Raw genomic sequence first — 26349 nt, forward strand, 5'->3', positions numbered from 1 at the left:
GCAAAGCATGGAGGTTCATACATGACGCTCTTACAAAGGGCATGGTCAGCCGAGCTGTCGGAGTCAAGGCCGTGGTCCCGACCGGCGTCACTGGTCGCGCCCCGTATTCTCGGTCCCGATGGCGCCTGCAGCGGGCCCTCGCCGCGCTCGCAGTGGCCCGGAGTTAAGAGCGCCCAAAGCGCGACATACCAACTCCAGACTCTGCAGTACCCGAATTACGGTTTGCGATGAATCGATGATGTCGGAAATTGGCAGAATGCGTGTCCGTTGATGATGCGTGGAGCGAACTCTCCTTGCTGGATAAAGCGCACAATGAGTCTAGATGAGTATATAAGACTGGCTATGCCGTGACAGAACCACTGTGCAATCCAAACTACACTCTCAAGGACTACAATCATATATCACCATCATACCATGACTGTCCAAGTTACTGGCAAGCAAGTCGGCCCTATTGGCTTTGGGCTTATGGGTAAGTGTTGCCATTTCACACAACTCAGCTTCAGCCTCCCCTAACACGCTACAGGCTTGACAACTGGCGGCGCCCAGACCGACGAGCAGCGCTTCGCAGCCATCAAGGCTGCTCTTGAGTCCGGCTGCAACTACTTCAACGGAGGCGAGTTTTATGGCACGCCAGAGGAGAACTCTCTCTCGATGCTGAGGCGATATCTGGCCGCACATCCCGAGGACGCCGACCGCATCGTCCTCAACGTCAAGGGCGGTCTTGGTCCAGATATGAGCCCCGCGGGATCCAGGAAGGACGTAGCCAAGAGCCTCGACAACGTACTGCGGATGCTCGGTCCCCAAGGACGCATCGCACAGTTTGAGGTCGGCAGAAAAGACCCCAATGTCGACTATGAGGAGGAAACGCTGGCCACGATTGATGAATATGTCAAGAGCGGCAAGATTGGCGGCATCTCCCTGAGCGAAGTCAGTGCCGCCACGATCCGCAGCGCTGCCGAGCGTTTCAAGATCACGGCGGTGGAGACGGAGCTGTCATTGTTCCACACGGATCCCCTCACCAACGGCATCCTCGAGGCATGCGGCGAGCTGGACATCCCGGTTGTAGCATACTGTAAGTGCCTGCCCGTGACCAACCAGGTCTCTCACTAACAACCGGCAGCACCTCTTGGTCGAGGATTCCTCGGCGGGCAGCTCAAGTCGCTTGACGACCTCCCCGCCAACGACCGCAAGCGCATCTTCCCGCGCTTCCATGAAGACAACTTCTACAAGAACCTCGAGCTCGTGCGCGCAGTGGAGGGTCTCGCAAAGCGCAAGGGGTGCACGACCGGGCAGGTCGCCATCGGATGGGTCGTGGCGATGTCGAGGCGGCCCGGCATGCCCACAATCATCCCCATCCCCGGATCGTCAAAGGCGGAACGCGTCCGGGAGAACGCAACCGTGGTGCAACTCACGGACGCTGAGCTGCAGGAGATTGATGAGATTCTCAAGACGTTTGTGCCCGCCGGCCCGAGGTACCCCGATCGATTCATGGCGTATGTCGAGGGATAGGCGAGATGAGTGCCGGTCGGGCTGCATTGTACAATACATGACGTCCCAAAAGAGGGCAGCACATATATATAATACGCCAAGTGATCTGACTGCCGAAATTGTGAGTGCCCTCGCTGGCCCGACACGCACTGTTCGCGGCGCGGCCTTATACCGTGTAAACTCAGGGGTTCGCGACTGCCCCACTGCGGGAGGTCACAGCCATGACAGGCACTCGCCCCAAAGAAAGGATCCGCCACCCTCGTGTCATTATGAAAGTCATCTCGGTTATCGTGTTCTTGGGACGGTTGGGCTCATGAATCCTTTCTTCTCACGGGTTCGCTTTAGAAGTGGGGTAATGACGAATTTTCCTAGTTTATACGACATGTCAAACGGTCATTACTGTATTATCTCGTAAGCTTCATCCACGCCCCACAGAGCGCGAGTCTGCGGTTCAAGTCGACATGCCTAACCCTGCCAGGCACGGAAGGACTTCATCTCGGTGATCGCATGCTATGACTGCAAGGGGCCTGCACCCCAGCGGGGCGTGGACAAAAGTTTGCGGGATCATCCGGATGATCTCGCTACTCTGAGAACACGGACCAACAACCGCGCGTAAGCCTCGTTTGATAGTAAGACGGCTTCTAATTCTGGAACGCTGCATTGGTCGAGACATGAAATAGGCGGGTTGGTTAAGAAAGGGTTTCAATCCCGACAACATGGACCCTACACGAACATGGACCCTACACGCTCGACGTGCTGACATCACGCTGGTCAGTTGCCATCAATGGCGCGGTGCTTTGGGTATCGGAGCCTCCTGCTGCTCTTCGTGACCTCTGCAGCTGCACTGCAGTATCATAGCCATGATGACTCGTTTCAGCCGGATGCCGTCCTGCGCGTCACGAGGCAGGACGTCAGCGTTGGCGGCTTGGTCAGGTCGACGACGCTCGTCAACGGCAGCACGCCCGGCCCCGAGCTGCGGATTCCTGAAGACGAGGCCGTGTGGATCAGAGTCTACAATGACATGAAAGATGATAACCTCACCATGGTACTCCTTCGTCTCTCAGATTGTTTCCCGGAGGCGGATCGCTGATATCCAGTACACAGCACTGGCACGGCCTCGCACAAGCCGCTGCTCCCTTCTCCGACGGGACGCCCCTCGCGAGTCAATGGCCCATCGCGCCGATGCACTTCTTCGACTACGAGCTCAAGAGCCCATCAGGCACGGCGGGGACGTACTACTACCATTCGCATGTCGGATTCCAGGCCAGCACGGCCACGGGCGCGCTCATCGTGGAGGACGACCCGAGCAAGCCCCCGCCGTACGCGTACGATGAGGAGAGAGTCGTGTTTCTCCACGAGTACTGGAACAGGACGGACGAAGAGATGGAGGCTGGCCTGGAAGCGACGCCTTTGAAATGGTACTCGGAGCCCAACACGTGGCTCATCAACGGCAAGGGGATAAGCACAGCGAGCGGCGCCGACAAAGAGTCAAGAAGCCTTCACGTCATCGACGTGCAGCCTGGAAAGACGTACAGGTTTCGGTTCATTGCCGCAACGGCACTGTCGCTGGCGCTGTTTGGCTTTGAAGAGCATAATGACCTCAAGATCATTGCCGCGGATGGGCACTATACGAAGCCGCATTCCGTCGAGCTGCTGCAGATGGGCTCAGGCCAAAGACTAGACGCCCTGTTCGAGGCCAAGACGTGCGAGGAGCTCCGCAAACTCGACCGGCTGGACTATTACATGCAGCTCGAGAGCCGGGACCGAACCAGGGTGGTACGAACGTTTGCCATCTTGCGATATGAGAACAACTGTGGCTTCCCAGAGCACGTGCCGCAACGGGTCCCCGAAACTGCAAACCCCGACAAGGCGCCCCTGACGCTCCCGCCCACGATCAACGGTTACCTGGACTACGCGCTCCGGCCGCTAGATATGGAGGACTCGGAGACCAACCGGGCGCCGACAGCGGCAGAGGTCACACGCAGAGTCATCCTCAAGGTGCAGCAGATCCAGAATCAGTACGCCATCTGGCAGGTCAACAACGAGTCGTGGTCGGAGCACGCCGCCAGCCCGCTGCCGCACACGACCCCGCGGGAGCCGTACCTAGTGGCCCTGTACCGCAACCGGAGCGAGTACCTGCCCGACTACGACGCGGCAGTGGCCAACGGCGGGCTCGACGCGCGCACGCAGACGTACCCGGCGCGCCTGGGCGAGGTCATCGAGGTGGTGTGGCAGCATCTCGGCGCGCGGGACCTGCAGCAGAATCGCAGCGGGGGAGCAGGCCGCTCAGGCACGCTGGACACGCACCCTCTGCATGCGCACGGGGTGCACTACTGGGACATGGGCGGCGGGGATGGTGCGTGGGACGAGGCGACGGCGGAGGCGCGGCTGGCGGGCTCGGAGCCGGTGCGGCGGGACACGACAGTGCTGTACCGGTACGGGGAGAGTACGAAGACGGCGCCGCAGACAAATACGACGACTGGGAGTGGCCGTGGAGGGAAAGACGATGATGATGATGATGATGATGATGAGGGAGGGGGCAACGGCTACAAAGAGGAGCTGCGCGGGTGGAGGGTGTGGAGGATGCGCGTGGAGCAGGCCGGCGTGTGGATGGTGCACTGCCATACGCTGCAGCACATGGTCATGGGCATGCAGACGGTGTGGGTGCATGGCGATGCGGAGGACCTGATGCGCGTTGGGCGGGTGGACGTGGAGGGTTATCTCGAGTATGGGGGGGATGTGTACGGGAACGCGAGCCACGCGCCCCGGGTGCTGCACTTTCACGAGATGGAGTGATGGTATACAAATGACGGGACAAGAATGCCACGAGGAGTGAATGGCGTGAAGAGTGCTCATTACATGCCTTGGAACGGGAGCAGAGTGCATGCATGTGTGATGTGGTTGTGACGCGGATAGGTGCTACTCAACTGAAAGGTGATCTCTTCTTCAGGCAATATATGTGATACAAAGCCCATCAGCGCTTCTGAAAAAAAAAAAGCCTATAATTACTCCTTTTGTTCCCAAACATAGAAAAAACTATTGAAATATACACACATATCCCATGTCTGCATGTGCTCTTAGAAAAACCCATAGGGTCGGAGAGGGCTCGCCTCGAGTTCAGCCACATCCGCATCAGATACATGTACGACATCTGGCTTCGTAGTCATGCTCTCCTGCACAGCCGGAGGCGACGGCGACAATAACCTCACCTCCACGGCCGGCAGCTCCGTGACCGGTCCCCTGTCCGCCCTTCGCCTGTTGAGCCAAAAATACACTCCGGCTCCTAATACGCAGCAGGCGACGGGCACTCCCGCCCCGACGCCGACTTTGAACGCCCAGCTGCCTCCACCCTCCGATTCCGTCTTTTCTGAAGGGGTAGTAGTAGCTGGATGTGATGTTGCTGACGATGGTGTGTTCGTTGGCGTCGTGCTTGATGGAAGTCTGGTTGCCAACATAAATGTTGATGGTTCGATGGTCGATGAGGAGGAGAGGGGGTTGGGGTTGGCTAAGGCGCTGAGCGGCTTCTTGCTGCTGCTGAACGGCGCAGACGTGCTTTCTGGGTCGTGTTGGGAGGGGTCCTTTGGCTTCTTCACGAGGACACCGTTTTCGTCGAGAAGAATTCCATGCCCGTCTGCGCAGCACTGGCCGTTGTCGTTGCAGCAAAATGACCCATCAGAACAGGCGTATACTCGGGGAAAGACGCCCTGCACCTCGTCTGGGCAAGAGTGTAAGCATTCTTTCTCGTTTGCCCTTGAAGCCCTCCGCAGAAATTCCAGGGCTGTTCAGGCGAGTGTCTTTCCCCCCCGGATTCTCAGTCCCAACTCACCGTAGACGCATATTTGGGCACAGCTGTTAAAGTCGTACGGATACACGGCGCATGGCCCCCTCACGTGGACACCCGGTCCATCCCTTGGGTTGTGGCATAGTCGGTTCGGCAAGCACGTTTCCGTCGCGTCGCAGCAGGCATTCGAGCCGGGGCAGCGTGTGTTGTTCGGGTACGCCAGGCCATTGTGCCCGTAGCAGTCGACGAGGCCCTCGGCCCCGACTCCAAGGACGAGCGCACTGGTAAGCACGACGTACGCTGATCTTCGTAGCCAACGCATGTCATGGCTCAGCGGGAAGGGCCCGGGGGAGGCGCTGCTCCAGCTTGGTCATGTCCACAAGGGCGTCACAACCGGAAACAAAAAAGTAGACTGTTTCCGCCGGGGGCGGTTTCTGAATACCAGCGACGAGCGGGTCTTTATTAAAGGGCGATACCTCCAGTCACATCCTTAAAGGGGAGGGGGAGGGGGGAGGTAACGTGTCTGTGCTACGATTTTGGCCGAGGCTAATGCCCGCGGAATCTCAATGGGAGGGTTGGAGGGGTGGGTGCTTGCTTGCTGCGTGTGCTTTTTTTATCCATCACGAGGTGAGGTGCAACACGATGTTCCTTGTGGGCTCCCAACGTCTAGTCTGCACATCGCCGACCTCGGGATACTTGAACAAAACTCACGTTGGGCAAAGAGACGCAGATGGAGCTGATCCACTGTTCTTATCCTGACGACTCTGGCAACGGAGTCCATCTGAAACAAAAAAGCCCCAGAAACACCCAGAAAAAGGCATCCCGGACGCGTTGCGTCTACTCCAGCCGTGGAGCGACCGTCGTATGATGCAACCGCCCTGCAGTTGCGGGTGAGCATCTCGGGCCCGTGAAGTCTAACGGCAAACCCTCATTGGTGTCCAATCTGCCCATGTCCTTCTTCTAATAGAAAGTTGTTTGCTCCCTTCGTGTACTGTCCGTGCTGCCTTTGTTTCTTCTCCACTCCCATCATACGTCCAACAGCGTCACCGTGTATGATACTCTATAGCCGAACTGGCCAGCCAGCCAATGCGTGTCTACCCCCGCGCTCGCGCGCTGCTCTTGCATGCATGGATGCCTGATGGTGCTCAGGTCCAAGCCGGCTTGGAGCTGTTTTTTTCTTGCACCACTGCCTCTCAAAAACGTGGGCAACATCTCACGTTGCATCTCTAAAACCTGTGTTATCACCGGCGCCGTTTCTCCCGAAAATTCCTTGTCACCTCCGGACGTCCTGACTGACGTAGTTGGGATAAATAGCCTGTATGAAGGAAGCTGTCAAAGGTCTTTTGTGTCCGTCATATCAAAGAGACTGTCCCAATCTATGTCCTCAGTTTTCACAGGATAATTATCGTATTGGGGAATGATTCCCCCGTGGCAGTCGCATCTGAGCCAGAAATTGCATCGTGGCCCGTATCCGCCGTGTAAGGTGTCGATGGAAGGAGGTTTTGCTGCATATCCGCTGTTAATGCTTCCTGCGTCGAATACGATCTTGGGATAGTGTCGTCAGATGTTGACATCGACAAAGCGTCGAGGAACTCGCGCGGTTCATGTGCTGCTTGCCAACCATCCAAGGGGAAATCGGTGAGCCGCGGCATTGCGGCTGTTGTGTGCAAATTTAGCGGTGCCAATACATCCCAACTCTTTACACAAGGCTGTTCGCCGCAAGGCCATTCGTCGTTTGCCATCTGAGGCTGCGGTATTGCGGGTGTTATCGGCAAATCCGGGACTGCCACCAAAGTTTGACTCTTCATTCCGAACAGATCGCCGCAAGGCCGTTCATCGTATGCCATCTGAGGCTGCGGCATTACGGGTGTTATGTGCGAATCCGAGACTGCCACGAAATCTTGACTCTTCACTCCGGACTGCTCGCCGCAAGGCCCTTCGCCGTATGCCATCTGAAGCTGCGACACTGCTGTGCCGTCATTGTACTGTGTAAGATCGGCTTGCAGAGTCCAAGAGGGAATTTGTGCGAGTGGCTGGTCAGCAGCACTACCTGATGGTGAGGCTCCCGAGATGGCACGCATGGCTACCACCGCCACCCCCTTTAGGTCTCCGTCGTGTAAAATATAAATTTGTTTGGAAGCAATGCCATTGCGTTCAACTTGTTTGCTCGTTAGGGTGCTGCGGAGTGCGTCCACAATTGCGTCGACTTTCTGGTCGAATAATGCATAGCCCGGGCCACTTTGTTGTTCAACTACACTTTGTTTAGTACGTATCCATGTAACATTCTCGACAGAAACGTGCTGGGAACACACATGGGAATTCAGGCTCTGAGAGTTGAGGAAACTCTGACTTGGGAAAGATGGCGCGCCAGACCCGTTGGAATAACTCGGTCTGATACTCTAACCATTCTTCATACCCTCGAGGACGCTTATTGGATGACTTGATAATGTTCAAGACTTCTGCCTTTTTTTGATCATCCATGTAAAGTCGAGCGTTTTCCTCCCCACGTGGGTCGGAACGCTTGGCGTCCGGGGAATGATTTTTCAGTAAATGATCTCTAGAGCACAATGATTAGCTTTGCAGATGGTCCACGTCTTGAGGATGTGGAGCCTTGGGGTTCTACCTCCAGCGGTAAAGTTCGGTGATGCGCGCAGACACGCACGATTTAAAGCGTGCATCATTACCGATGTCAGGGTAAGCATAGCAGTATGGGCAGTGCCAACGCAGCTTCTTCTCCTCGTTCTTCTTCTTCTTCTTGAGACGCGTATGGTCGCCCCCCGACCCGCGTCGGTCTTCGCCTCCACCTTGTTCGAAATCGTCTTCGTCTTTTCCTGTGTCTTTCCCGGGGGGTCCTGCCACAGGCTGTTTACCTTTGCTGTTTGTTTCATTCGAAGGGTTCTGGGAGGAGCTTGGGCGTTTTTTGGATGATGCTTCATGTTGGTGTACTCTCAATGCTCCAGGCGCTGGTCCGTCGACGATGTCTCTCTCAGTGATACCAAGAAGCTCGCGTTTGTCCCGCGGTAGCTGTATCAAGGCAGCTATGACTTCCTCTGCAAACCATGGGTCGGAGTAATATTCTTGGCGGAAGTAGGCAAAGATCGGCGGATCCGAATCTTCCGACTCAATCACTGGACAGTTTGGCTTTTGATCTTTCGAAGTTGCTGTCGTCGGAGCCGCGGCTTCCCCCTGAAGCCAGGTATCGGATGTGCCCACTTCGTTATTGCCATGGTCGTGGTTTATCAATGGGGTCGTTGAGGCGAATGTGTTGGAGGTGTCTTCGTACACAGACGACTGCGAACTATGGGTGGAAGCGAGTTTAGAAATCGCTGGGCGAGGATTCAAAGGATGCTCGGAGAGAAGCTCGCTGGACTTCGGCAATGGCGTGGAGACGATAGTTGTGGCGAGACCTTGGTCCTTGAAGCCGTCCCCAGGCTTGTCGGCAGTGCGCCGCTGTGTCGAGATTTGGCTCAGTGAGTTGCAGGAGCTACCTTTGGCGATAGGATAGGGCACTCACATGATGGCTGCCGTTGGCCAAAGCCTCCTGGCAATTCTTGATGGCGTGCGCAGCAGACAGCTCACGATGCGAGCCCCTAACTGAATAGTCTCCGGCGATCCGAGCAAGCAAGTGATCGTTCAGGGATGTGTCTTGACGATAAAATTGGAGCGAGGGCGGCTGGTTATCAAGGGGGCACTCCCCGATCCCGAGTCAGCACATTGTGCGACTCTGACGGCACGGCAGCCTTGCAAACCGGTGCGCCGTCGCTGGCATGGGCCAATGACGCGTATGTAGGAGAGACTCACATCTATGTTCGAGGCCATACTGGGTCTCTGGGGTCGGATCTCAGCAAGGAGCAGAGACCCCATCTTGGAGATGGCTTCGTCACGCAGTGCGGCTTTGGCAGTTGGTGGAAATTCGGGGAGACGTGGACTGGGCGACGGGCACATCAGTCTAGAAATACACGTCGGCCACGCGAATATCTCTACAACGAGAGACGAAACTCCAGCATGGTGGCTGCGCACGCGGCATAGCGGTGGGCCTGCCGCAAACTGACTACCTCCGCAGGCGTCGGAGCAACTAATTTCGAGGTAGACACGGGCGCCATGCCGCCTCGCGGCCGGCCAAGAGCAGTGCGTACGGGCGCTGTGTTGCCATTGCTGCCCATAAGTGGACAGCAGCTGTTCTCAGGACTTTTCTCTCCCCCGGTGAGAAATCCATCACGCTGTTTCACCGCTCCTTGCCCATAACCGCAACACCCATTAGCTCTGTCTTGTCGCCAACATTCATGTTGCCGCTGCCGTCGCGCCTGTCAGCTGGACAATGGAAATTGCATTTCTCTATGGCTATGGAGATATCGCACTTTACAGCGGTGTCTTGACACCCGAAGGGCCCCGCTGTATTAGTTCGCTGCACGTCTGCTGCTGCCTTGCTTGAGAGATGGTCATGCGGAAGCTCCATCACGGAGCCCCCCGAGCGCTGTGGGGACCAGCTACGAAGCACAGCATCAGCGCTGAGGATGTGGGCGTACTCTTGCGTCAGAATCAGAGCCGGCTTGTTGACAAAAAGAGCTCGATGGAAATTGCGCCGCTAGAGAGTCCATGATTTGAAGCTGCGTGCGCGGTGTCCAAAGCTGAGGTGAAGATTGATCTTTGGCAACGAAGCTTTGAAAATGGGGGAGACTGTGGTCGGGAGAAAGAAGCATTAGACGGAGACGTGCAAAGAGAAACAGACATCGGGCCTCTTGGCTAGAAGGGGAGGCAAAAGAATAGCAGTACTCAGTAGTTTTCCTTGCATTCATGTTGACGGGAGGAGAGCTGTGTCAGGTGTTCATCGCTACGAATCGAAATCTACGAAGCTGTGCATGCTATATACCAACGCAAAGGATTCACGTTACCTGGATCTACACTCCATGGCCCTACCAGGCGACCCCCTCCTAACCATGTAACGAAGACGCGTGCTACAGTATTGGTCTGGTGCTGAGGGGCAGGACATCTTGGTGGTCTGGTGTGACACCATGGACCTGAAAGTTACCAACCACTCTGCTCGTACGCGCTGTCAACTGACACAGCACACACCCACCACCACTGTAATGTGCCGGAGCTGACATCTGCAGTGGTCGTCTGGTGTGTCACCGGCCCCCAAGGGATCTTGCATTGTGATGTCGACGAATTAGCCTTTTGTGGGCCGAGGCAACGGTTCCCGAAAGTATGGGGAAAAAACTCTATGCGAGTTGCAAAACGTTTGGCAGGACCACCAATGCCGTTTAGACATGCGAAGGCGTTAGATTTGAGTTTGCGTGGAATGTTTCACCGTTTGTGCTGGCGCGGGGTTGCATCAATTCCATCGCATTGCTTTGCTCCTGCTCAGCAATGCATTGTTCAGCAACGATCGCCAACGTCAGTCGGTTCTCCGGGTACCTCCATGCAGGGCTTCAGCAGGCTTGCGGATCGGGCGCATCCCAGTCCTTGCATAATTAAATCGTTCCCCGGATCTGGATATCCGTGGCGTCTCGACGGGCGGCGAGATAACTATCCCGTCCGCGTGCACGCTACGGGGGGGATTCCACGACCTTTCGAGTAAACTACTCCCCATTTTCTCGTATTGCACGTCCCGCCGCCTCACGTCGTGCAGCGTCTCGGTCAGACCAGACTGCCATTGTCTCAAACTCCGGCCGTTCGCCCCAGGTAGGACGGCACCGGGTTGCGGTAGAGGAGCAAGCCGGTAGTGCGAGCCAAGCCCGGCCGGGTCTCCTGCCTCCAAGCTACAAAAAAAGTTAGTATAGCGACTAGCTAGCGTTTCTCCGCGCGGGCCGCTCTGGGCCTGCTGGACCCTTGCGCCGAGGCGGCGGCAGCTGAGCCAGCTAAACCCGTGGGGGGAAATGGCGGCGTGGGCGGGGAGGGGAGACGAGACAAAAGCCCACTTTGCGTCATAGGGTTGCAGGCACTCGTGTTTGCCGACAGCGCCGCGAGCGAACGATGCAAATCCCGTCTTGGCGACGAAGCGGCGCAAGGTGGGGGGTTCATCGCGGCGGTCACAAACAAAAAACAGGCGCCGCCGATGACAATCATACCGTACGTCATGTCATCCTCAAGCGCGGGCCGTGACTATGATGCTATCCCCGGTAGCTCGGTCCATCAATGTTGCCCCGTATCCGACCAGCACGGGGGCTAGCCAGCTGCTACGAGACACCATACGTCGAGGAGAGCAGAAGACGAGAGGGACTACCGGCGGGCGGCGGCTCAACTGGTTTCCTTGGCGGCGTCCACGAACGAACGAAAGGGGGGGGGGGGAGGATCGGTAGGTGGAACGGCGGGGTGGTACAGGTCAGGTGTGACGATGCGGTGCGATGCGATACGAGGCGAGTCGGGCTGACGATGGCTTCAACGAGGCTTGCCTGCGTTGACGTCTAGTCTGTCTTTGCGCGGAGGGAGGAGGGGGGGAGGTCGTTCGGTGGTTGAGGGCGCATGTATAAAGAGGGGGGGATGCCCAGGCCATGCAGAGATCGTCTCCTCCATCCCACCAACAGACACACACCCACACACATACACACACACACACCACTACAGTCGCTCATCTCAGATCGATCTGACCACACACCATCTTTCCTCCACTTTTCAACTACACACGACCAAAACACATATACACCCGCACCCGCACCCACCCAATATGAGGACCACCGCCGGCATCCTCTCCCTACTGCTCACCTGCACCGGCCTCGCCGCCGCGCAAGACGTGCAGTCCAAGCCCTTCAACCTCGTCCTCCAGTCCGCCGACAAGTCCCTCGACGGGGTCAAGCTCGCGGCCTGCCACTCGGGCGCGGCCATCGAGTCGCTCTGCCTAGCGGGCCGCGACTCGGGCCCCAGCTTCTACCTCAACACGACGCAGGGCTCGACGTCGCCGCTCAGCGGGTACGAGCCTGCGGGCGCGCTCATCTGGAACCTGCCCATCGGCGGCGGCGGCGTCGCGTCGGAGCCCATGAGCTTCTACACGGACCCCTCGACCAACGTGGCGCTGCCGCTCTTCGAGCCCAGCTACACCCGGCAGTACGTGGCCGTCGAGCGCAGGACGGGCCGCCTCGCCGTCATCGGCTACCTCGACGACTCGCACACGCCCCCGACGGCCGACAAGCCCCGCGCGCTGCGCAACTGGTACGTCTGCCAGAGCTACTACACGGGCTACCAGTACCATACCCTCAACTGGGTGCTCGGCAACGGCAGCCAGAAGCCCCAGAACCCGAGCTGCGTCAAGGTCGAGGTGCAGCGCAAGTTTGTGTAGACTTGCAAAAGGTCGACTCGTCGGGAAGAATGGGACAATTTCACGAGACAGATTATTGAAAAGGGAGGTTAGAAGGCGGAGGGTTTGAGGCAACATAAAGGTCATTGGGAGGAGAGCAAGTTAAACAGCATGCGCCGCGCCTCTTTTTATGCATACAACAGCAATAATACAAGCATTTCCAGAACCCAAGTCAGCCCACAGAGCTACGCTCCATTGCGGTGACGACAGCATCCAACCGGGCCTTTTCGTCCATGACTTCGTACAGCTGCCGCTCCAAACGGCCCACTTCGTCCTCCCAGCTCGCCATGATCTGTCGCGCAAGCAGTACTGCAGCCAAGGAAGAAAAGAAAACCCTGGTTAGTTCCCACGGTCGTTGTTGCTGTCACCAGGCCTCATCCTCCGGGGGGTGTAAAAAGATGGAGGGGCCAACAACCTGCCTTCGCGGAGGGGACGACCCGTCTGGATACAAAACTGCACGTACTCCTTGGCGCGCTGCTGTCCTTGCTGGTGCGTGTGGATGGATGCGACGAGGTCCGCTATCCTGCACTCTATATCGTGGAATGCATCCATGAGGGCGCTGCCTTCGAAATGGGCCATGGGCGGTGATGTTGCTGCGAAGCGCGTAGTGATGGATGGGTTGCGCAAGGAAAATGTGATGATTCATTTGATCCTTGGTGATGAAAATAGCGATCGGGAAGGTAAGGAAGAGAAAGCGTATTGGCATTTTAAATGACTTCTACAGTCTCGTTTTTCTCTTCGAAATCAAATCACTTTTTGGTTCCAGGCACAAGTCACTGTCAGAGCATCGCAAGTCTTGATCAACGTCACGCAAAAGGCGGCGGCGGAGGGTGACAACGTCAAATACATGTAGCAAATTGTAAGCCGGGCCATTGATGCACGAGCTGTTTCCTCGCGCCGTGAATCGCGCCGCGAACTGCAGCGTCGACGCGTGAAACAGGTCCAGTGGTATCAGACGCTGTTTCTTATGAGGTGGGCAGACAGTCATTCACTCATACACAAAACGCACGCCATGTGCGCCGGCCGTGCTGCCAGGAAATGGGTCGCAGCCGGTGCGGCCCCGGAGCCAAAAGTGGGGCTTTCCGCCGACCGCCGAGAGTCTGCGCGGCGACATGAAGCCGTCAAGGACGTTGGAGCGCCGGCCAGGCCACCCTCCGCTGCCGGATCCCCACCAATAGTACCTACAAGCATGCAGTTGGGCCTAATCACGGAGTGCGAAACTTGAATCCAAACCCAGCATGACCAAACACCCGGACTCCCATTCGACAGCCTCCCGCACAAGCTTCGAATCTGCACGTCACTCCACCCAGACGTTGTCAATGCGTTGGCGGCAGACAACGACACCACACTGCACGCACATATTCACACATCCATCGCTCTTCCGGCACTCGTTGACACACCAGGTTCATTCACAAACACAAATGTGCGAGCAGAATAGGACCCCTGTCAACACTACGCCCGCACCGCCGCCGCCACCGTGCCGACTCTTCCAGCACCACCACCGTAGCAATCCACTGTGGCGTTTCTTGTTTGCAGCGCACGCGGAGATAGCCTCGGACGCCGACTTACACGGGCGCCCGCACCACCACCAAGCTCTCCCTCACAACATCAAAAAGACGACACGCTCACGCGTCGATCGACGACCACTGAGGTCACATTTCTCATCACCAGCTCAAACGCCCCTTTTTTTCACCACGCAAAAATAAACCCAAGACCGGACCGCGTCTTTCTTTGCAACTCGCGTAGGGCAGACACTCACAGACATCCCCCGACATTGATGGCGGCCATGGAACCGCCTCCACCACCACCGCCATCCGCGGCAGCTCTGCAACACCAGCAGCAGCCACCACCACGTCATGAACAACAACAACAGCAACAACAACCCCCATCCCTCCCCGGACGCATCCTCTCCGAGCTCGGCCTCGCCGCCCTCGCCCGCGCCCCCCGCGACGTCAAGCTCCTCGTCCTGCAGCGCCTCGTCCGGCTCTCCGCCTACGGCGCCTCCACCCTCGTCCTCGTCTCCCTCCTGCGCGCCCTCGGCCTCTCCCGCGCCCAGGCGGGGCTCTTCATGACCCTCACCCTCGTCGGCGACGTCCTCGTCTCCCTGCTGCTCGGGCTCGCCGCCGACCGCCTGCTCGGGCGCCGCGCCGTGCTCGCCCTCGGCGCGGCGCTCATGGCCGCCAGCGGGCTCGTCTTTGCTACCACCGCGACCTCCTCCACTGCTGATAGCCCGGGGAGCGAGGCATCATCGTCTTTATCGTCTTCATCGTCGTCGTATTCGTACGCCCTCCTCCTCGTCGCCGCCGTCCTCGGCGTCATCAGCCCCAGCGGCAACGAAATCGGCCCCTTCCGCGCCGTCGAGGAGAGCGTCGTCGCGCACCTCACCCCGCCGCCCGACAGGCCCGACGTGTACGCGTGGTACAGCCTCGCGGGCACGGCCGGCTCGGCGCTCGGCATGGTGACGTGCGGGTGGGCCGTCGAGGCGGCCACGGCGAGGCTCGGGTGGGCGCTGCTGGACGCGTATCGCGCCGTCTTCGTCGCCTACGCCGCGCTCGGGCTCGTTAAGCTGGCCCTCGCCCTCGCCCTGTCCCCCGCCGTGGAGGCGGATGAGGGGAAGGCTCGGGAGCGGTCCCCGGCATTGACTGCCCCTCCTTCTGCTGGTGCTACTGCTGCTGCTGGCGCCTCGGCAGAGGAGACGACGCCGCTGCTGCTGAGCGCCCCTGGAGAGGGAGAAATGGAAGGAGAAGAGGAAGAGGAAGAAGACGCCCGGGCCAAGAAGTCCGCAGACGCCAGCTCCCCGCAACGCTGGTGGACAGCCATGCTACCGCCCCTCAGCCCCGAGAGCAAGGGCATCGCCACCGCGCTGTGCCTCCTCTTTGCCCTCGACTCGTTTGCGTCGGGCCTCGCTCCCTTGTACGTCGTCCACCACCCATCGTCGTCTTTAAAATTTCAAGTCAGTAGTCCAGTTTGAGCTAACGTTTTGCTGTCTCCTCGTCACCCCCGCCGGCACAGGTCCTGGGTCACATACTACTTCCGCTCCCGCTTCAACCTCGACGAGGGCCGCCTCGGCTCCGTCTTCTTCACCACGAGCCTCATCTCCGCCTCGTCCGTCATTGTCGCCTCCGCGCTGGCCAAGCGCCTCGGCAACGTCAAGGTAGGTCAAGACAGACAGACAGACCACCCCGTCCATCTCCCTCCTCAGTCACCCCAACCCCAACCCCAACCCCAACCCCTTACCCCTGTTCTTCCTCCTCATCTCCCTCTTTTCTCTTTTCCTTTCCCTACACCCCAACGCTGAAGCTGAGCTGAGCTGACATGTTACAACACCCGCCAGACCATGGTCTTCACACACCTCCCCTCCGCCCTCTTCCTCGCCCTCATCCCCCTCCCCTCCACGCTCGGCCCCGCCATCCTCCTCCTCGCCCTCCGCGCCTGCACCCAGTCCATGGACGTCGCCCCGCGCTCCGCCTTCCTCGCCGCCGTCCTGCTCCCCGGCGAGCGCACCGCCGTCATGGCCGCCGTCAACGTCGCCAAGACGGCCGCCCAGAGCCTCGGGCCCCTCATCACCGGCGTCCTCGCGGGGCGGGACCTCTTCTGGGTCAGCTTCGTGGCCGCCGGCTCCCTCAAGGCCTGCTACGACCTCGGCCTGCTGGCTGTCTTTAAGAACCGCGAGCATCGTGACCGTGACTATGCGCGCGACGAGGAGAACCCCTGAGGCTGGCAGGCATTACCTTCGCGGCACGTCATGTATATTGAATACACAGCCATTCATCTTGCCATAGATCGTAGACCAATTGTCAATAGATTTTTTTTACTTCTTATTTCTGTCACCATGCAAGATGCTCGTGGCGGATCCCCACAGAGCGTCTGTCTATACCTTCCGCCTGGACTTGCGCTTCATTGCCACCTCTTTGTTCCACTCGTCCTCAAACAACGTCTTCTTTTGTGACAGCTGGCCCGGCTGAATGCCCAGCCGCCGCACGACCTGGAAAGCGCCCGTGCCCACCCCCATCGTCTGTCCCATGATGATGCACTCGCTCACGCCCTCAATCTGGTCCGTCTTCATGCCCGCCGCCGCGTCAAACAGGTGGTCCGGCGTCTTCTCAAACGACGCCAGCTGTAGCACGCTGTCGCGCATCTTGGACAGGCCGAACCGCGTGATGCCCAACACCTCGCCCTTGTACGTCATCACGTCGGCCAGCAGCTGCATGTGCCGCGGGTCGATGCCCATGTCACCCATGACTTCGCCGATTTCGTTGGCAATCGTTGTCCGCGCCGCCTCGATGCCGAGAATGTCGCGGCACTCCATGACATTGTTCGTCCGTGTCTTGGTCCCGATGACGCCCTCCGTCGTCATGCATTCCCGCAGGCCGTAGCCTTCCACGAGGACGGTATGGGTGTTCTGCTCCGACGTCTGGATGATGGCTCGGGTCGCCTCCGGATAACCCGACACGGGCACGTTGGGCAGTGTGCGTCGCAGGAAGTTGGCCCGCAGCAGCATGTCGCCGCTGTCGGCGTCCGTCTTCCGCGTCGTCGTCCTCTTGGTCGCCATCTGACTCCCATCTCGGACTCGGATCACGATTCTGTCGCCAAAAATGGACAAGTCCTCGCGTGCTACCTTGAGCTTGCGCTGTTTGCAAATGGCCTCGGCAATGTCGTAGATGCCGATGCCCAGATGCATGTCTGACAGCGAGCCTCTGTCAATCTGGAGCACGACGTTGCCTTCCTCCGCACGCCACTCGTCCTCCACAAAGTGCAGGACGTCCGACACGTACGTCTTCTCAATGCGCGCCTTGACCACCTTGGCCACCTCGATCTGCTCGTTGTTGAGCAGCGGACAGGTGATGACGGGCGTGCTGATAGTCTTGGAAGCATTGATAATTTCCTTGATACGCGGCACACCCTGTGTGATACTCATACCGGCCACACCAGCAAAGTGGAAGGTCTTGAGTGTCATCTGTGTACCAGGCTCACCAATGGACTGCGCACCGACGGCACCGACGGCATGGCCCGGCTCGACGTGGGCCTTCTTGTATTTTTCGAGACACATCTTGATGAAAAGCTGCAGCGTCGTCACCGTCACCTTGGCCGTCCGGTCGCAGTGCGCCTGAGAGTCAGGGTGGAGCGGTGTGTCGCCGTCGAAGCCGGCCAGAGCTCGTACGCGCTCCAGCTTCGTAGCCAGACCCTCGACGTGGCTTTCGATGGTCTTGAGGAATTTTCGCGCGCTCTCGTGCTCGTCAATGCCATAGTCGGTGGTGTCCTCATACTCGAGTCTGTCCTTGAGCAGGCCGATTCTCGGAAGGCGCTTACGCTCCACCTCGAGCATCGAGTCGGCGAAGCTGCGAATTTCCGTCGGCGTCATGGCCGGCTCGTCGTTGTCCCACGTCAAGTTCTCGGCATGACTCCAGGTGCGCAGGAAGTGTACCGGCTCCGCAGAGCCCTCCATGTCCACCGGGTCGAGCTTGTCCGCGCCGAACTGGAACTGCACGATGCCGCCTCCGGATGTTCTAACTGTGTCGTCGTATTGTGTCGAAAGATCCTCCAGCGACTTCATCAGTCGTCGCGACATGTACCCCGTTTCGGCGGTCTTGACGGCCGTATCGACCAGACCTTCACGACCGGAGATTGCGTGAAACAAGAACTCGGTCGGGAACAAGCCGGTGTAGAAACTGTTCTTGACGAAACCCTTGGAGGGGGGCTGTCGGGCGTTTTTGTGAAAGTGAGGAAGACTTCGGTCTTGGAACCCATCGGGCACACGCTGACCACCGATAATTTGCTGTCCGACGACGGCCACCATCTGCGCGACGTTAATGTCCGAGCCTTTCGATCCAGATTTGGCCATGATCAAAGGGGCGTTGTTGCGACTCAGGGTGTCGATACAGTATGTACCGGCCTGCTGTCGGACTTTGCTAAGGATACCGGAGATTAGGTTCTCCAGCGTCTGCTCCATGTTGCAGCCGGGTGCCTTTTCGAGCTTCCCCTGCTTGAATGTTTCAATGAGGTCATCGCACTGCTCGTACGCTGTCGATACCAGACTCTCCTTCTCGACATTGAGAGACGCCGTCGGGAACACGTCACCCACGCCGATGGAGAAGCCGCGGTTGGTGAGCTGTCGGGCGCAGAGTTTTGCCAGCCTGTTCATGGCGATGACAGCCTGGTCTGGGCCGAAATCTCTCATGATGACGTAGAAGATGGAGTCCTTCTTGCCAGAGCCGACAGTAGACTTGTCCATGCGGCCGCACATGACTTCTGAGTTGCGGACAACCAGCCAGCCGTCATTGGGATCCATGTCGGGGCACTGGCCAGGACGCGCCTTGTACGCTCTGCATTTGGCATCCAGGTTGACTTTGACGGGAGAGTCCTTGTTCGGTCGCATCATGACGCTAAAAACCTGCTTGCCAGTCCACATGCATTGGGGTGCGATGATGGCTGGGGGCGGCAGGTCTAGCGGCGTCCTGCCGTCCATCATATGCATGCAGATGTAGGTGAAGGTCTTCCGGTCGAAGAAGCGGTCCTTGCTGCTGAGTAGGAACGCGGCGGTGATGAAGTCCTGGGTGGCGGCAATGATGGGCTCTCCGTTTTTAGGGGTCGCCAAGTTGTACTTGACGCCCATGAGGTTGATGGCTTCGGCCCGAGCTTCTTCGGTTTGCGGGACATGCAGGTTCATCTCGTCTCCGTCGAAATCGGCGTTGTACGGGTTGCAAACACACTCGTTGAGGCGAAATGTTCTCCAGGGCCGGACCTTGACGAGATGGCTCATGATACTGAGCTTGTGCAGGGAAGGCTGCCGGTTGAACAGCACAATGTCGCCATCCTCGAGGTGTCGCTCAACGATATCGCCGGCAGTCAGCTGTCGCGCCCTATACTCGCGATTGGCGAATTTGAGGTTGTAGCGATAATGACTGTCCTCCTCCTTTGCCAAGACGGCCTGCGCTCCCGGCCATACGTCGCAGCCGTTCAAAACGCATTGGCGCAGCTTCTCGATATTCTGCCGGTTGACCCTTTCGGGGTACGTCAGGTTCTTTGCGACGAGGATGGGCACAGCGACCTGGTCGATGCCCAAGTTGGGGTCGGGTGAAATAACCGTACGTCCAGAGAAATCGACACGCTTGCCGGAGAGATTGCCTCGGAAACGGCCCTGCTTACCCTTCAACCGCTGACAAAAGCCCCTGGTGGACTTGCCGAAGCCAGGTTGCTGAAGGCCGGGGACGTCACTATTGACGTACATCGCGATTTGGGTTTGGAGGTACTCCCACTGTTCCATGATGGTCTGGATGGGAGATCCTTTCTGGAGGGCAGATCGTATCATGCCACTGACCCACACAATGTCCGCAAGCTTGGTGGTAATGTCATCTTCGGTACTGGCATTGTCCTGCGCAACAGAAGGCCGGATGCACACCGGGGGCGCGGGCACGAACTGCCAAATGAACATTTCAGGTCGACCCTCGGCGGGATCCAGCCCCAACAGCTCACAGTCTGTAGGGCTGATTCTCTTGAAGAGTTTGAGGACCCGAAGCGGGTTGAGATCCTCCATTGCCTTGCGGAGGTGCTTCTCCACTTCGGGGTTCTCTCGCCTGGCCTCGGCAAACGAGTTCTCAAACTTGACTTTGGCCTCGGGAGGCACCTTCTTGACGGACGTGGACTTGTTGAACGCGACAAACTTGTCGTGGGCGAGCTTGAGGACGCCCGTCTTGCGGATTTGGCCATTGATGGAGCCGCAGTAAGGGCAAGTTTTGCACTTGCGACACTGCTCATTGATGCGCTTGCAAATCTGGGTTCGACGAAGGTTGTCGAGGAACGGCCGGCGGAGTTCTTTCAAGAACGACCGTCGCTCAGGTTCTTCTAACAGTACGCGGCCGCAATCCTATCGCTTGTGAGCCACACGCCACCGAAACGGGGAACGGAGACCAGCGTACCTTGCATATCTCCTGCAGAATAGACATGACGAATCGCAAGTAGCCGATATGGAAGGCGGGCAATGGGAGTCGCACATGGCCGAAATGGCCCGTGCAGTTTTGCAGCGAGTCTTGACATGTTGCGCATTTGCCAATCTTGCTCGAGGTGCCCTATGGCAGTGGGTTAGCCGTCGTTCGCAGGTAGCTCTCGAGACTCCTTCACTCGTACCAAGCGCGGGTCAAGAGGCCCATGTCGATACGGCGCCCGGTTATTCTCGATATCGTAAAGCAGTCGATCGGACACTTCGAGGACAGCCTGGTTGGCAATATCCTGGTTGGACCTGTGGCGCACGCAGAAACGGTCAGCGGCATGAATCATCGAGCCATCTCCTCGCCAACCGCAGCCACGCACTGGATTCCAAATTTGATGCCCTTGAAGCGCTTGGGCAGCTTATCAACCAGCTGCTCCTTGACTGATCTCTCGGTCGAGTTGGCCATGGCGTTTGTTTCGCAAGCCGCCGGGGAGGCAGCCTCGTGGAGCGGGCTTCGGGGCGGTGGTGGTCGAGCGGCCGGCTACCGGATCACCGTTGAGAGTGAGTGGGTGAGTCGTCTGGCCGGAGGTCACAAGTGGCCGAAACCCGGTGCTGATGGCTTCTCGTCGGACTCGGCCAACATGACAGACAATTTGCGACGCGGGCCCACGGGCGGGGTAAATGGATGCTGCGGGCGGCGTTGCAAGGTGGTGGTGATGCGGGCGCAAAAGGACGATGTTCGCTTCTGCGTGACAAAATTTCGGGCGGCCCAAGATTTGCGATGGAGGAGGGACTAGCTCGCTCGGTGGATGAGCCATACCGAAGCTTTGCGGTGGGCGCCATGGCATGGTGGGGTACGAATGAACCCCACCATTTGCCAGCTGCATGCATGCATGCCCGCATGACATGACACGGCGACCCGACGCCTCTTCTCTCGAAACGGCAATGGACCGACAGTGGGCTGGCAGCGCTGTAAGACCTGCAGCGACCGCTACAATCCATCACATCCATGTGCGCAACGGCGTACTTCGTACCTACTATGCATGCCACGGCGACTGTCTGGCCATCAGTCGGTTCCGTGATATAAAAACGTGCATGAATACCCAGGTACTGATTATAGGTACGGCTCTATTCCATTCACCTGTTCCCATTCTACCATCTACGCAAAACCATCCTTTGCTAGGCCAGCCAAAACACTACTCAACACATCATCATGTCGTCCCAGCTGGACCATGAGCTCATCGCTCTCGCCGCATCCTCCCTCTCTGCCGTCCCAGACAACGACGACCTTCACACCGTCACGGCCGCTGCTCGCACATCCGATGGCCTCTCCTTTACGGGGGTCAACGTATTCCATTTCACCGGCGGCCCCTGCGCAGAGCTCGTGGTCCTCGGAGTCGCTGCAGCCCAAGGCGTGCTCGCCAAGAACATCACCACCATGGTCGCCGTAGGTCGGGACAATGACAAGATCCGGGTGCTCAATCCATGTGGAAGATGCAGGCAGGTTCTTCTCGACTACAACCCTAGCATCAACGTCATTGTCGTCGACGAGGGGGGCGCCCAGAAGACAGTGCCGGTTTGGGAGTTGCTACCGTTCGCATACATATCAGACGACAGGAACCAGGCGGTCAAAGAGGTCGCCATAGCTTAAACACTAATCCAGTCAATTCAATCCATCCCTCTGCCGCTTCTTGCTCTTGACCCTGTTTGACAGAAGTTGCGAGAGGACAAAATGGTTGACATCTTCGTCCCCCCAGTACCCCATGTGCGAGGCAATGGTGTTGATGGGGTTGAAGTCCAGTGCACTCCTAGGCCTCCAGTCAGTAACCAGTATGAGTCTCTCACAAGTTCAGACACTCACTCTTGTATGCTGTAGTCGACTCTCCCGTTGCGATTCAATGCTCGAACTTTGGTCTCCTCTGCGCGCAACCGTCTTCCCTTCTGCCCGTCTGCACCCTTGGTGATTGTTTCGTCTCCCTTGGACATGTCCTCGCCGCGGCTCTTCTGAAATGTCGAGTAGAGCGTCTCCATCTCTTCATCAATCAGCGTCGCGTTGTCGTGGCCCGCCGTTGTCGAATCGGCGAGCTGCTGCTTTCGCTCGTCAGTCTTGCCGTTTGCCGCGTGCCCGACACCAGACTGCGAACTCTCCGCAGCTGCCATTCGGGCGACTTCCTCACTCGTCAATCCGAGGCTTCGGTTGATGAGGTTGCTGGCAATTCCAGCGCTGAAGCTTGACCAGAGCCCGCTCACGCTCTGGCCGACTTTGGCGCCGATGCCCGTCAGACTCTGCGGAGCCACATTACCAAAGATGCCCTTCTTCGTGTAAGGCAACGCCTGTGGTTTAAGTGCTTTCATTGCAGGCGATATCAAGGGCTCGAGACGGTAGCTGATGGGATCAGATGGGTGGAATATGTTGAACAACTGCGCGACTTTGGGGGATGAAATCGAATACGGCAGACCGCTGACGGGGGAGATCTCGTCGGCAGTGGGCGCTGGAGCCGTGAGGAAGGGGTCGTCACCCTCGTCGGGATGCAAAGGGCTTTCTGATGGAAGCGCGTGAGGCGTGTTGCGGGCGGCAATCGTCCTTGAGCTCTATTAGCAAGTAATCGTTGTTCGCGTGGATTCTCATCTGCGTACCGCCCCTTGAGCATCTGAAACAGCCCGACCGGCGACCCAAGGCAGAAGAAATCGTCGACCTTGAAGTCAAACTGCAGCTCGTGGTCTTTAAGCTTGCTCTCCTGTCGGTTCTGCGAGGGCCAGAAGCGAAGCGGATGTCTGTGCTCGTTCTGTTCTCTCTGCCGGCACAATACGTCGAAGAATATGGCAGATCCCAGCGAGTGGCCCATAAGGTGCACCTTTCCTTTAAACTCAGGATTTCGCTCTCGGAATAGCCTTAGGATGCGGTTCGTCTCCCCAACGACAATCCTCGAAATCTCTTCCCGGTACGAGCTCTGGTAGAGCAATACGTCCAGCGCAAGATCAGAAATGAGCGACCGAGCAAACGCCACGCCCTCGACAGTAATGTCCTCGAGCGCCGGATCTGTGTCTGTCAGCACCGGTCCATAACTGGTACTCAAAGACAGCGCTTACAGTCATCTTCCTCCCCAGCGACGTCGCCGAGATCGTGCTCGCCTGTCTTCTGTCGACGCCGGGGAAACTCTATGAGATGGCGCCAGCAGACCGGCAAGACCTGGACTCGGCAGTTGCCATGTCCCGCACCCAGTTCGGAATTAAAGGCTTTGAGATCTGCCGAGCCCGCGTAAACAGACTTGATTGTCTTCCGCAACACATTGACGTCGTGCACAAAGTTGACGCTCTCCATGCTGTGCGCTATAAGTACTAGTCATGAAGAAGATTGAGGGTCGACTCACCGAAGACCTAGACGCTGTCCGATACCGTGGGTGACGAGCACGAGATGCTCAATTTCACGGCCCTGAGTCTCGCCGACTTCGACGTTGTAGTCGTCCTGAATCTCCTGCTCCTCTCTCTTGCGAATTTGCTCGTCCGTCTCAGCGGTGCTCTTACCGTCGCTCTCGAGAAGCGACGAAAGCTGTCGTTGGAGCGTTGCATGCCGATCTTGTGCCTCGCTTGACGGATCCTCGCTGTCTCGTCTGACATTGTCGCTAGAGTCTCTTGTAGCGGGAGGTGCGGATCTACGCTTGAGGATCTTTTGTTGCCGCTCATCTAAGCCAGGGATGTCGGAAAGCTTTTGGGTCGCCGACTTGTCGTCTTTCTTGTCTTTGTCCTTGTCCTTGTCTTTCGCCTTGCTAGGCTCCGAGTAGCCCCGTATCAGCTTTACACCGCTCATGTAGCCCCCACCAGCAAATCGCTCGTAGACCGATGTCGTCACCCACGACATAATGCCATCGGTAGAGAGCCAGGCCGTAGTGGCGTCCTGATACGTGGCCACGTTGTTCATGTATGCGCCAAAAAGTCGATAGGGTTGGGGCTGGTTGGTAGGTGTGCTAGTTCCCGCTTGGTTTTGGGAAGGCTTCGATGCCGTCAAAGAGGACGAACCTGGATCCTTGAGGCTTTCGGTGGTAGTTGGTCCTTTATTATCGTCCTTGACGACATCCTTTTGCGGCTCCTTTGCAGCCGACTGGCTCCGCGATCTCGCTTGACTCAGCCAGGGCTTCATTTTCAGGTAGCCTTCCTCCAGCTGGGCTGCAAGGTTCTCTTCACACGGCCTCAGATTAGACCCCTCTTGGAAGAACCAAGTGCCGCGCCGCACCTCGTACACAGGACCAAGCCAATAGACCGGGGCAAGCTCCCGCTCCTCAATGTCGACGTCGAAGAGAAAGTCTTCATTGACCGCCACGCGGATGCTAGCCTTGAGGGTCAGCCCTGCTTCCTGGCCTCTGTCGGACCTGTCGGCCTTGGGTCCTCCAACTTGGGCCGTGTACGGTTGAGTCTCGGCCGTCTTGTCATGATTTTCTTCAGTCGCCTCCAACAGCTTCTGGTAGCGTCCCTCTAGCCGTCTGGAGTCAGATGGTGAGAATGCCGTGTACTTTTTCGGTCGGGCGGGGGGCTTCGCATCCTTGGCGGGCTCTTTGCGGCCCTTTATGAGCTGTGGTTTTCGCTTTGGCACCTACGGCAAACGTGTTAGCAGGTGAGTGCGAGAGTATGAGAGGCCGTGCGGACGAGCGTACATCGACGGCGTGGAACCACTGAACGTTGAGTGGCGGGCAGTCCTTGGGATATGTGCGGAAGCTCTGGCCATATAGCGGTGTTATAGAATGATCGCCAGGTGCGGCGCCCGATGCGGGCACAGATGCGGCCGCCTGAGCCGACTCATCGCGCTTGCTATCGGGTGTTGGCGTCGTGGTTCTGCTGCTCGCCCACGGGTTGATGGAGTCGACGGCCGAGCTCAGATACGACTTCTCGGCCTTCTTGTCTCCAGCAGCTGGGGGCATTTTCCACGAGCCAAAGGACAGCCATGCGACCTGCGCAGCGCAAGGGGCGCGTCGACGACGTTGAGGTGGCGTCCAAAGCCGTTGGAGGAAGCGGGACAGATGCGCGAGCGGTTGCCCGCGCTGGACGCTCGAGCGGGCCGCCAACGTGGCACCGGATAGTAGTAATGTTTGTAGCGATTGCTGCCTGACAAACGACGGCGGGGATCAACGAGAGGGAAATGAAAGGGCAGAGGAGAGCGGGTGCATAATTATGCGGTGAGCCGAGGCAGGCGGGTGCTTGTCAGAGGTCGAACGTGTCGGTGTGAAACGGAGGCGGCATGGGAGCTCGTGATGCATGGAGGTGATGCGAGCTGCTGTCAATGCTGCAAGGCACGGGTCCTTGGGGGAGGACGTCACTGGCTGGGTGACGTCTGTGGCAGCCTAGCATGCGCTGGGGGGGCAACAGTCTGGGGTGGGTAGGTGGGTGGACGTCGGGTCCTCGCACGGAGGTTGTTCGTGGTGGGCTTGTTCTGACACTAGTGCAGGTAACACGTGCTTACCCGCCACAGAGACCGCTATGATAACAGATAGGCGCTAAGTTTTAGCTGCTCTAGCACCACGACTTTAGTACCTGTTATTAGTCGCTGCCGACTCCGCTGACCTCAGGTGCTGTTGCTGCTTCACGATTGCTTCCAAGTTGGCCGCCGATATCCAGAGAACCCTTTCTTTTCTCAACTGGAAGCTGCATAGACACTCATGACCCCTGCAACAGGTATTTCGTATTGACCTCCTCCTCGTCTCTCTCTCTCTCTCTCATCACACCTCCCTCTCCTTTTCTTTCACGAAAAAAGCAGCAATCGCAATGAGGCCCCAGTCGGCCAGAAGCAAGACACCCTGAACCCTAGACATCCGCAGATGCCCCCGCCCGTCTCGTCAGCGCGCGTCCGCTTACTTATGATATGAGATTGTC

At 58.0% G+C, this 26349-nt stretch overlaps 7 protein-coding genes across 8 annotated transcripts; 5 read left to right on the top strand and 2 right to left on the bottom strand.

Moving 5' to 3' along the window:
• Positions 1-414: 414 nt before the first annotated feature.
• JDV02_002114 (Pyridoxine 4-dehydrogenase) lies at positions 415-1509 on the top strand (the record flags this gene model as incomplete). The annotated part of the gene is made up of 3 exons (XM_047983103.1): positions 415-469; positions 524-1072; positions 1121-1509. 3 exons carry the CDS (start codon positions 415-417, stop codon positions 1507-1509), a joined length of 993 nt encoding a protein of 330 aa, XP_047839073.1.
• Positions 1510-2272: 763 nt separating this feature from the next.
• On the top strand, positions 2273-4284 carry JDV02_002115 (L-ascorbate oxidase; the record flags this gene model as incomplete). Its single annotated transcript, XM_047983104.1, has 2 exons — positions 2273-2533; positions 2593-4284. The coding sequence occupies 2 exons, from the start codon at positions 2273-2275 to the stop codon at positions 4282-4284; spliced, it is 1953 nt and encodes a 650-aa protein (XP_047839074.1).
• Positions 4285-11912: 7628 nt separating this feature from the next.
• On the top strand, positions 11913-13184 carry JDV02_002116 (uncharacterized protein). The gene has a single exon (XM_047983105.1). The coding sequence runs from the start codon at positions 11934-11936 to the stop codon at positions 12540-12542; it is 609 nt and encodes a 202-aa protein (XP_047839075.1). The 5' UTR covers positions 11913-11933; the 3' UTR covers positions 12543-13184.
• Positions 13185-14177: 993 nt separating this feature from the next.
• JDV02_002117 (uncharacterized protein) lies at positions 14178-16349 on the top strand. The gene is made up of 3 exons (XM_047983106.1): positions 14178-15473; positions 15573-15714; positions 15895-16349. The coding sequence occupies exons 1-3, from the start codon at positions 14338-14340 to the stop codon at positions 16273-16275; spliced, it is 1659 nt and encodes a 552-aa protein (XP_047839076.1). The 5' UTR covers positions 14178-14337; the 3' UTR covers positions 16276-16349.
• A 1-nt stretch (position 16350) lies between these two features.
• RPO31 (DNA-directed RNA polymerase) lies at positions 16351-21251 on the bottom strand. Of its 2 annotated transcripts, XM_047983107.1 has the most exons (4): positions 20868-21251; positions 20685-20796; positions 20477-20626; positions 16351-20424 (listed from the first exon to the last, which is right to left on the bottom strand). In XM_047983107.1, the coding sequence occupies exons 1-4, from the start codon at positions 20951-20953 to the stop codon at positions 16432-16434; spliced, it is 4341 nt and encodes a 1446-aa protein (XP_047839077.1). In that variant the 5' UTR covers positions 20954-21251; the 3' UTR covers positions 16351-16431. The 2 variants fall into 2 exon arrangements, with proteins under 2 accessions (XP_047839077.1, XP_047839078.1); XM_047983108.1 differs by having other exon boundaries at positions 20685-21251.
• Positions 21252-21536: 285 nt separating this feature from the next.
• Positions 21537-22175, top strand: JDV02_002119 (Cytidine deaminase). Its single transcript, XM_047983109.1, has one exon. It carries the CDS (start codon positions 21701-21703, stop codon positions 22136-22138), a length of 438 nt encoding a protein of 145 aa, XP_047839079.1. The 5' UTR covers positions 21537-21700; the 3' UTR covers positions 22139-22175.
• On the bottom strand, positions 21594-25731 carry JDV02_002120 (uncharacterized protein). Its single transcript, XM_047983110.1, has 6 exons — positions 25137-25731; positions 23859-25075; positions 23578-23810; positions 23125-23527; positions 22349-23071; positions 21594-22295 (listed from the first exon to the last, which is right to left on the bottom strand). Exons 1-6 carry the CDS (start codon positions 25398-25400, stop codon positions 22151-22153), a joined length of 2985 nt encoding a protein of 994 aa, XP_047839080.1. The 5' UTR covers positions 25401-25731; the 3' UTR covers positions 21594-22150.
• Between the last annotated feature and the right edge of the window lie 618 nt (positions 25732-26349).

This window comes from Purpureocillium takamizusanense, chromosome 2 (assembly GCF_022605165.1).
Source record: "Purpureocillium takamizusanense chromosome 2, complete sequence".
Taxonomy (NCBI): Eukaryota; Fungi; Ascomycota; class Sordariomycetes; order Hypocreales; family Ophiocordycipitaceae; genus Purpureocillium; species Purpureocillium takamizusanense.

Bases quoted from the DNA above. Each gene is read 5' to 3' on its own strand.
- JDV02_002116 (XM_047983105.1), top strand. From the start codon at position 11,934: ATGAGGACCACCGCCGGCATCCTCTCCCTACTGCTCACCTGCACCGGC.
- JDV02_002117 (XM_047983106.1), top strand. From the start codon at position 14,338: ATGGCGGCCATGGAACCGCCTCCACCACCACCGCCATCCGCGGCAGCT. The intron at 15,474-15,572 runs GTACGTCGTCCA...CCGCCGGCACAG, and splicing joins GCGTCGGGCCTCGCTCCCTT to GTCCTGGGTCACATACTACT. The intron at 15,715-15,894 runs GTAGGTCAAGAC...AACACCCGCCAG, and splicing joins AGCGCCTCGGCAACGTCAAG to ACCATGGTCTTCACACACCT.
- RPO31 (XM_047983107.1), bottom strand. From the start codon at position 20,953: ATGGCCAACTCGACCGAGAGATCAGTCAAGGAGCAGCTGGTTGATAAG. The intron at 20,797-20,867 runs GTGCGTGGCTGC...CGTGCGCCACAG, and splicing joins GGCATCAAATTTGGAATCCA to GTCCAACCAGGATATTGCCA. The intron at 20,627-20,684 runs GTACGAGTGAAG...CCACTGCCATAG, and splicing joins GGCCTCTTGACCCGCGCTTG to GGCACCTCGAGCAAGATTGG.
- JDV02_002119 (XM_047983109.1), top strand. From the start codon at position 21,701: ATGTCGTCCCAGCTGGACCATGAGCTCATCGCTCTCGCCGCATCCTCC.
- JDV02_002120 (XM_047983110.1), bottom strand. From the start codon at position 25,400: ATGCCCCCAGCTGCTGGAGACAAGAAGGCCGAGAAGTCGTATCTGAGC. The intron at 23,811-23,858 runs GTGAGTCGACCC...TATAGCGCACAG, and splicing joins GGACAGCGTCTAGGTCTTCG to CATGGAGAGCGTCAACTTTG. The intron at 22,296-22,348 runs GTGAGTGTCTGA...CTGGAGGCCTAG, and splicing joins GTCGACTACAGCATACAAGA to GAGTGCACTGGACTTCAACC.